Below are 10,242 nucleotides of genomic sequence, written 5' to 3' on the forward strand. Positions count from 1 at the left end.
TTTGCTAATTGCAACAATGAGCTTTTAATACACTGAATTAGCAAATATATATTTGAAATAATTTATGGATTCTTTCTTAATAAATCTATTTAATTAAATAAAATAAGTGTTGATAAAAAAAGAATTAGCTATCCAAATGTTAAACATTGGCAAACTTATTTAAGTTTAGACATCAACTCAACTTCTTAAAATGATTGTACAATTTCCTGAACAAAATGCAAATAAATAATAATAATGTTTCATATAAATTAAATTAATCCAGTTAATACCAAAAACTTTGTTGTAATTTCCTTATAACGTAAAATTTTTAATTTATATGTCAGGAAAAAGCTAAGTGCATCATGATATTTCCCAAAAAAAAATATATGACATCAATTCACTATAAGCTATTTATTGTTGGAACAAAAGAAAAAACAACGACCATTTCCTGACGATCATAATTAAAAAAAAAAACTTATTGGAATCTTTTAGGCAAAGGAAACAAAAAGTGGCCGTCCTGGTTAATGACCACAAAAAGCATACGTAAAAAGTAATTAGGATCGATCGTGCAGTGATAACATGCAAAATAACTGCTAAAAATGCTAATAGGACTCACCATAACGTGTACAAGCTGATGTGAGTTCCAGGGCTGCGTTCACGGATATCGAAGAGTGCCGAGATTCTTGGTGTACGTTGAGGCAGCGTGAGGAGCCGCCAGCGTAATAATCACCTCACATCACCTGTTGGCGGTTTCGCAAATTATTTTGTTTACAGCCAATAGACGGCGATACTTAAAAGCGAATCAATTGATATTGAAAGAACACGAAACAACGACAAGCATTGACATGACTGACTGACAAAGTGATGAATTTTAGAATCGCAGTGTGTTCAACGAATTGGCAGATGACGTTGACAGATACGTTCCGTTCCATCAATGTTCATAAATTGTTATTATTTACAGTAAAAATTTTTCCAACCAACCAAGTTTAATTTATACGTATTTAGTAAAAATGTATTAATTATGATTATAATTTATTTATCTAGTTAAATAAATTACGTTTTAAGAAGTAACATTGACGAATTTAGTAGTTTAGCAGCTTAATACACGACTTTACCTCCTAATAGTCGCAAGTTCTATCTCCGCTCAATATGTACATTGGTCTCTATGAATATATCTGTGTATTTGATGTTTCTTATATATAATATTTACGTATTTACATAAAAAAAATATTTATGGTTTAGTATAAATAAATAAATATATATATATATATATATATATATATATATATATATATATATATATATATATATATATATATATATATATATATATATATATGTCTATCAGTTGTCCGGTTGTATAGTAAAATTCTATTCTTAGTTTGAGGCTAGAAATAATTCGGAGGTGTTCTAAATCTATACAATTATGTATCTTAATACATTTGATAGTAAATAGAATTACATGATTATGTTTATTTATTTCCAATGTATTATAATTATAAACATAAATTGAAAGGTGCAAGAATGATAATATAAGTGTTAATAATTGAAGTGTGTTTTAATAATCCTTATACAAGTATTACATTATTTATATTATGCAGAAATTATTGAAAGAAAAAGGGTGTGGTAAGTTGTTATACCAACACAGTTGTCAAAGATCTGGATACAAACACATACCTACCACATACACGTTCCCTTTAATTCTTTTGCATTCGGACAAAAAAGCATGAAAAAAATTGATTACCAGAACAACTTATTGTTTAATTTGAAAATCGAACCTTTCTCATTACAATGAAGCATTTAAACCAGAACAAGTGGTTCCTACTCTAATATAATCAGGAGCCTGTTCCATCTTTAAAATCATTATCGCCCGATAAACGTGTCGTTAACCAATGCAGGGTTACAGGCCAGAAAATTGTATTAGGGCGAAACGCACACGCGCTGGTGAACACTGATTGGAAACAGAATGGCATTTGTTATCGCCCCGAGACAGATGCGGCTGCGCTGTGCTATCCTATAAACTGCTTAGTTCATTTTCCCAGACGTTCCGCGTGCGTGAACTGTTCCACAGTGTTTAAATCGGGATATGTGAGAATGAAGGAAGGTGAAGCGTCAACTAACGGGGCTCTGGCCTTCGCTTTGATCTATTTCACGTTCTTTCTGGATAATGTGCTGCTTACAGTTGTAGGTAAGTTTTGTTCATGCTTGAGCCCTTACAAATCAGCCACGGAGCATCAATTAAAGTGATATCTTGAACATCTCTTTACTTAATTTTCATATTCGTCTCATGGTTTCATGGTTCCGGAGACGTCTCTTTCAGATAGAACATGATGTATTTTTACCTAATGATGGTTGATCAGTTTGAATTTTCCTCGGTATTTATTTACAAGTGCAAGTTATTGCTTCTGAGTGTTCTTGCTGGACAATGGTTAACTGGTCACAGGAGTGCCGTGTGTTTACCTCTGGTGATTTATTATAAAATTTGAAATGGCTAAACGAGCTGATGGCTCACCTGATGGAAAGTAGTCATTGTTGCTTATAGTCATGAATAGCACTATAGATCCCACAGAATACAGCGTGACAGCTGAGCCTGCGATCGTACTCCCATAAAGCCCCTGTCTATCGAAAAGGGAGGAAATGGATTACTAAAACAATGGTAATCATTATGATGTTATGACTGCTACTTTTTTATGGTTGGTAATGGAATGGTACTCCCGCCCGCACTATCGGTATACGCTGGCACCAGTGATCTGCTTTCATCCTGTCACTGGTGCCAGATGAAAGGTGAGGATTAAAGCAGAGCCCATCGTGACGAATTCTACAATAATTAACCACGATGGTTTCCAGGAGGAATCGCGTGAAGGTCGACCTGACAGGGTATATTGCTAGTAATGGAGCTGTTAGTCCCCATTACTAATAATTCCTTCCCCCCAATGACTGCTACTATGATATTATTTTACAGCAGGGCACGTATCATTTGTTGCAGTTCCTATAATACCGGACTGGGTGCGCGGTGAGTCGTTGGAGCTGTGGACCACACACGACGCGCCTCTTGCTGTACTGCTGAACAGTACCGTACATAACATCAACACAGAAGATACTCAAGGTGGGTATGGTAAAAATTGTGATCAGGGGCGACCACAGCTTTACCTACATTTCTGAATATACCTAGTTATTTTTCTAGAAAAAAAATTACTTTTTGACATAAAGACAGATCTTTTTTACACTTTTTAGGTAAGTTGTATGAGAGGAACATAGTTATGTATTAAGACCTAGGCAAAATCAGAAAGAATTTGCTGTATGGTATAGAATCTACCAGGTCTTTCTTCCTTTCCCATGGGTGTCGTTGGAAGCTACTGAGAAGTTACTACAATTTATTAGTCGAGGGATGGGCAGATCAGTATGCTTCTTAAAATATCACTAAAAACCAAACTGCGGTTGCCAACTCAAAGCCAAGCGTGACAACTATTGGCAAAATCCCCCCAATGGTAAACTGCCATAAGGAGCAGCCCTGTTTCTTATGAGAGTCTTAGAAGACCTATGTTTAGCAGTGGACAGAAAACCACTGATATGGTGATGAAGACGGTACATTTTACGGGATTGTATCAGTATTTCTGAATTAGTTACAACAATTCCTTTCTAGTTTATGGAATTTACCCCTATGTTGATCTCCTATTAATTTTATGAGGACTACAGCTGATATTTTTCTAAGAAAAAACTCCTTGATATGAAACATAAGCAAAAAGCCTTTTTTTTTTATATCACCGAGGTGGCAAACAAGCATTCGGCGTACCTGATGGTAAGCAGTTACCATAGCCTATCAAAACCTGCAATATCGAGGTCATTACATGCTCTTTGCCGACCTTGAAGAAAGCTATGTACCTCTTTTGAAGAACCACATGTTGTAGTCTCTTGTAAAAACAAATTTTAATTATTTCTCTTTATAACTACGTAGCTATAGATCTATACAGGGTGTAAGGCAAGTTAGCAAAAATAGAAACAGTGAATTCAGACCATTCAGAACTGAAAAGCGGTAGAAATACTTTCCGGAAATTTTCAAATTTTTCCTGTTATTTTTTTTCCATTTAAAATCATGTAATCTATGATATTATGTCACAATATAATGAAATAGTAATAATTTATTGTAAAATACTATAAAATACCAAAACACAGCAATGTAATATTTGTATTACAATCTTACCGCGACGCACGAAATCAGCTGTAAAGTCAACGCCATAAGCGTAGGAAAACTACCTATGAAGAAGCGCCATTGACTATACGCGTTGTAGGTATCACGCGCCATGTGTATCGCAAAATTTCAAATACATTGCGCGGCATCAAAACTAACATTCGTTAATTATATGATTGTTGTGCATTTCCGGTGAGAAAATAATCTGCCATCTGACTCAGACCATTCGTCTGAATCTGCTGTTTTCGTTTTGGCCAACCTGTCCCTTCCACCCTGTATATTGATGACTTGAACGGCATCACGACAGGTATAGGGGGATCCCAAGCAGTAGTAGGACTAGTGCTGGGTGCTAAAGCAGCATCACAACTTGTGACGGCCCCTTTTGCTGGAGTAGCGGTCTGCAAACATGGCCCCGCTAAGGTACTCCGCGCTGGTACCTTAGTGTTGGCCGGTGCTGCCACCGGTATGTAATAAATAAATGTACTAATAAATGTATGTTATGCAGCAATAAAGAAAACTTCTGAAAGCCATTTGAGATCGTCACTCCATCTACGGTGTGTTCCAGTACGTATTTCTCCTCAAAACAAGAGGTCAACTGATCTAACCTCATCCTTACCGGGGGAAAGGGATTTTTTTATTGGGTGAAGATGGAATGGTAACCCCGCCTGCGCTATCGGTATACGCTGGCGGAGTACCAGTGAAGGGTGACAGGTGAGGATGAAGGCAGGTCAGTTGGCTCATAGTGACCAATTGAACAAGAATTAACCACTATGGTTTCCAGGGGGAACCGTGTGGAGGTCGACATGATAGAGTGTATTGCTAGCAATAGGCCTGTTATATCTCATTGTTAGCTATGGGGTTTGTGAGGAGTCAGGTAGTGGTGTGGTGTGGTGTGGTGTGGTCGCAGTGTTCATGGCATGCAGCCGGCGGGCGGGCGCGGCGGGCGCGGCGGGCGCGTGGTGCGCGTGCGCAGGTCGCGCGGCGCACGGCGCGGGCGCGGCGCTGGCCGGCGTGGCGGGGCTGGCGCTGGCCGCCGCCGCCCTGCCCGCGCACCAGCGCCACCGGGCCATCGGCCTCCTACTCGGGGCTGTTGCTTTAGGTAACTTTTGAAAACCACTGGATTACGCGGCCGAGATCTACTCCCAAACCAAGCAGATCTTGTACTATGATCCGTAGTATTCTAGGACTATGACGATATGTAAGTATTTGTAAGTGTAAATGTTAATATTGTGCAGTAGTCAAAGGAAAATGAGGCAATGTGCAAAACCGCTAAACCTCCAAAGTAGGTTATAATTGAACTCTAGAACCTAAGGGTAGAATGATTGTTATGGTCACAGGGCCAGTAATGTATTCTCTCAGGTCTTTCTATACCTACGCAGTCCGCCTTGGAAAATTCTTAGTTAAAAAATTCATTTAACTTGTCATTAAAAGTATCAATATCTGGCTGCTGAGTGATCAGGGAATTGAACAAAGAAATAGCCTGTTAAGTGGGAGCAAACTGAGCAGTATAGATAGAGCAGTGCCGATAGTAATCGACAAGCACGCAATCGTATGCAGCATTGGAGCGCGTACAAAGAACAACGGCTGAGAGTTGCGGAATTGTCTATTCTGCTATTTATCTATTTTTATATTAGATAATAGTGACTGTATAATATTTATGTGTAAGGAATTTTTTACTTATATATATATTTGTTTATATTATATATGTGATTTTAGTATGTATGTATATCAATAATTACTAGTACCGCATTCGAGTATTCTGACACTTCCCTACGGTTGACTGGGAGAGAATGCTTTTAGCATTAAGTCCGCCATGCACACATACATATGTTAATGAATAAATGAAATTTATACTATCCTAATTTTAAAATAAGTAGGTAATATTTAACAGCACTTAATCTTATTGAGAAAGTTTATAACGACCGATGGATGGATGTCTGTTGTTCTTCCATACAAAACTACGAAACGAATTTAAATGAAATTTGATACACGGATACAGTAAACTTAGCACCGGATATTTTATGTACTTACTGGATCACGTGGAAGAAGCTGAGAGATTTAGGTAGTTAATTTATAAATGTTTAAAACATCTTTGTCATACAGGAGTGTTAATTGGCTACCCATTTGGCGGTGCAGCGTATGCACTCTGGAGTCGCGGAGCCCCATTCCTGCTATTATCTGCTGCATTACTTGCTGATCTTCGTAAGTATATACCTATATTTATATCTTCTTCTTGACGGTGCAACTAATTTATGCATTCTCTTCTAGTCAACTTTATCCTAGACCATATTTTTGACCTCCCTTTATGACATGACACATTTTTTCCTTTATCTGTCCCATGTAGTTATTTCTCGATCTCTCCTTCCTCTTTTACCTTCTATTTTTCTTTCCAATACGTCTTTAAAAATCGTCATGTCGTATAAGGTGTCCCAGAATTTTACGTCTACTATTTTCTATAAATTATATATATAAATATATATAAATATTATATAAATATTATATATAAATTATATATATAATATTTATATATATATATATATATATATATATATATATATATATATATATATATATATATATATATATATATATATATATATATATATATATATATATATATAAATTATATTAATGGTGATGAAATATAGCTCTTAATAAATGGTATAATAATATAAATGACTTAATAAATTAGTATATCTATCACAAAATGTTGATTAATATGCAGAATAGAATAGAAGAGAATAAATGTTTACTGTGAGCTGTACATTATAAGATGTTATTATATTATTTTGGCATTATTATATAATATTATTATGGCAGTGAATTTACTGGGTACAGAGGAATAACATCTGAGTCCTCAGGAATGGTAACGCATGGGGGGTATCATGGGCGAAACAGTATATTCTGTTATGTCCATAGTACTGCTCATGTCTATAGGCGACGGTTATCAGTTTCCATCAGGTGGGCCGACAACTTGCTTACAAAGTTACATAGTTGCATAAAAAAATTAACGTCTTAAAGGGAATTTACATAATCTACCCATACAACGGACATACAATACAATTAGCTACATAACATTAATTTTATTTTACAGTTATACAATGAAGTCGTCATTAAAGTTTAAAACAGATTAAAATACAACAATCAACAATAATAAATTCCCACATGGTCACAATTACAATATACTAATGATTATTTTATATATTAATTAAATTATTTATAATGTAAATATAAAAAAAGTCAAGAACCAAAGAAAAAAATCATTAAAATTGCAAAAAGTAATATCAAGTAACCTTTTTTTTTTTTTAAATTTTAAATTTAGTATATTTTTAGGTTATTTGGCAAATGACTATAAATTTTAATAGCCATTATGTAAGTTTTTTCGTTTGTTTCATATTAAGTTAGTTTGCGGTAAATATAGATGTTTGCGGTAAATAAATATAGATGCAGAGTAATCTGTATCATTTATTAACAAAATAAGACCATAAATAAGTTGTCTGTTTGTGTACCTTTCTTCCATTCGTATTCTGCCATAAAGAATTTTTGCATAGCAACACATGGACACCATGATCTCTTCTTTGATGTCCATGACGCTTTTCATGTAGGTATATTGGCTCGTTTCATAAATTTGTCACTTAAAATTGCATAAATCAAATTTAATATTCGTTAAATTTCGAATACTAAATTAACTCGAAATACCCATCAATGTTTCATGTAATAACATGAAAAACCCATCTTGTTTCAGTCATGCAATATGTGTTTTTGGATAAAGAAGAGTTCAATCAAGTATGTACGGTGGTCTACTTTGAATTTAACTTGGTAATCTTCAACCTGCTGCTATAACATAATTTGTTTCAATTTCCTTAGATTTCCACAGAGCGTAGTGATTCCACCAAGAATGAACTATGGGGCGCGCTTAGAGTAGCGAAGCGCGAGTCGACAGGCGCTTGCGTTGGAGCTATACTGCTCACCACCAGCGTCATGGCATCATTGGAACCTTGCCTTCCTCTTTGGATTATGAAAAAGTTTCATCCGCAGGTTTTATTTAATAAATATGTAGTCAAAGAAAGAAAAAAGAAATATTTTTATTAGAATAAACTTAAATTTTTGTGGTCCCGGCATAGAGTGGGCCGGCGTAGGTGGTTTTAATTCTTAATTTCGAATGATATTACAGTGAAATTATTATCTTCATGTGATACGGGTCAATAACTCAGATATTACAAGCATTCCTGAACTGCGCTACTTACTGATCGAAAATATACTTTTTTTTCTGCAACTTAGAATGGTAAACAAGCTGACGGCCTACCTAATGGAAAGTGGTAACCGTCGCCAAAAGACATGAGCAGTACTGTGGATATAATAGAGTATACTGTTTCGCAAATTTAACCCCCCTCCCCCCATTCCTAAGGACTCAGGTGTTATTACTCTTCTTCTTCTTTTCATTTAAGAGTTTCCTCGTGTCGGTGCAACTTATTCATGCATCTTCTTCCAGCCAGCTCTATCCCAGGCCATATCCTTAACCTCCCTATACGACATGACACCTAGTTATTACTCTGTACTCTGTAAATTCACTGCCATATCCCACCCTTCAAACCGAAACACAGTCATGCAAACACAACTGTTTCACGGTAGAAACACGAATTGGACAGAGGTACCCAAGCAAACGACTCTTGTACATAGTCTCTCTTTGGTAAAAATATTGGTTTGGTATTTAATTGTGTTACTGTATAAATTGCAAGTACATAACCAGTATATGGTTTGCAGCGCTGGCAAACAGGAGCGGTGTTCATCCCTGACAGCGTGGGCTACCTGTTGGCCGCCAGCTGCCTGGGCGGCGTGGCGCGACGGCTGGGCGCCGAGCGCGTCGCCATCACGGGGCAGGTCGCGGTGGGGCTGGCCGCGCTCGCCGTGCCGCATGCTACATCTGTAATTTCTGTTATTTCCGTGCATTTATAGATGAAAATAAAATGGTACTAGTGGTTACTGTAACCTGTATGTAGAAAATCAAATCAGATGCGTGCATGCGAGTGCGTGTGCGTGTGTGTGCATGCGAGTACGTGTGCGTGTGCGTGATTACATGCGAGTGCGTGTGCGTGTGTGTGAGCATGTGCGTGTGTGTGTGCGTGTGTGTGCATGTGTGTGTGCGTGTGTGTGAGTGTGTGAGCCGTGTGTGTGCGGCATGTGTCGCGGCTGGCGCTGCCGCACGCGGCGCTGGGCGGCGGGCTGTGTGTGTGAGTGTGTGAGCCGTGTGTATGAGTGTATGAGCCATGTGTGTGCGGCATGTGTCGCGGCTGGCGCTGCCGCACGCGGCGCTGGGCGGCGGGCTGTGTGTGTGAGAGTGTGAGTCATGTGTACGACAGGTGTCGCGGCTGGCACTGCCGCACGCGGCGCTGGGCGGCGGGCTGGGCGCCACGGACGCGGCGCTGGTGGCGGCGCTGCTGGCGCGGCACACGCGCCGCCTGCCGCACCTGGCCGCCCTGCTGCAGGCCACCTCCAGCGTCGCCTATGCACTCGGTACTTGTTCACTTTACTTATTCATTTAACCGCCTTTGGGATTGTAGCGCAATTTGAAAGAACTACAAGATGAGATGCTTGGTAAGGCCAAGAAAGAAAACCGACTTTCAAATTGACTAAAGTGTGAATAATCCAAATCCTCTCGCCAGATGTCTGATTTCTCATAACAGAATATTTTAGCTCAATGACTAGAATGTGATATTAGCTGTACTTTTGGTCTTATAAATTTGGTTATAAAGGTAACAATATCAAACCCAAATATCTTCACTATCGTTCATCTTTGTAAATTCATATCAAGCCACTTACACATGGAGTCTCTTACAAAATAGGTAAAGAGAATCAACTTCTAAACACTTAAATTTAAACTTACTGAGGGAGCAATCTCCCTTTCTCATTCAATAGTCGCCATATCGCCCACATTAAACCGCGAGAATAGGACTTCTTTCTGATGGAACTTTGAATTTGGAAAAACCTATATAGATTATGGAGTTTAGGCGGTTTCCCATCCTCCTCCTGAAATGATTTTGTACTAATTCTCAAGATTATGTTACTGAAATGAT

General features: G+C 37.8%; 1 protein-coding gene across 1 annotated transcript; it reads left to right on the forward strand.

Moving 5' to 3' along the window:
- Nucleotides 1-2,029: 2,029 nt before the first annotated feature.
- On the forward strand, nucleotides 2,030-9,682 carry LOC116412961 (chromaffin granule amine transporter-like; the record flags this gene model as incomplete). The annotated part of the gene is made up of 9 exons (XM_052894417.1): nucleotides 2,030-2,167; nucleotides 2,966-3,085; nucleotides 4,476-4,631; nucleotides 5,076-5,267; nucleotides 6,272-6,370; nucleotides 7,914-7,954; nucleotides 8,036-8,206; nucleotides 8,933-9,094; nucleotides 9,529-9,682. Coding segments are annotated over exons 1-9 (1,189 nt in total), but the record flags the coding sequence as incomplete, so codon positions are not given.
- Nucleotides 9,683-10,242: the final 560 nt, after the last annotated feature.

The sequence above is a fragment of the Galleria mellonella genome, unplaced genomic scaffold, assembly GCF_026898425.1.
Source record: "Galleria mellonella isolate WM207_F2 unplaced genomic scaffold, CSIRO_AGI_GalMel_v1 utg21103, whole genome shotgun sequence".
NCBI classification, from domain to species: Eukaryota; Metazoa; Arthropoda; class Insecta; order Lepidoptera; family Pyralidae; genus Galleria; species Galleria mellonella.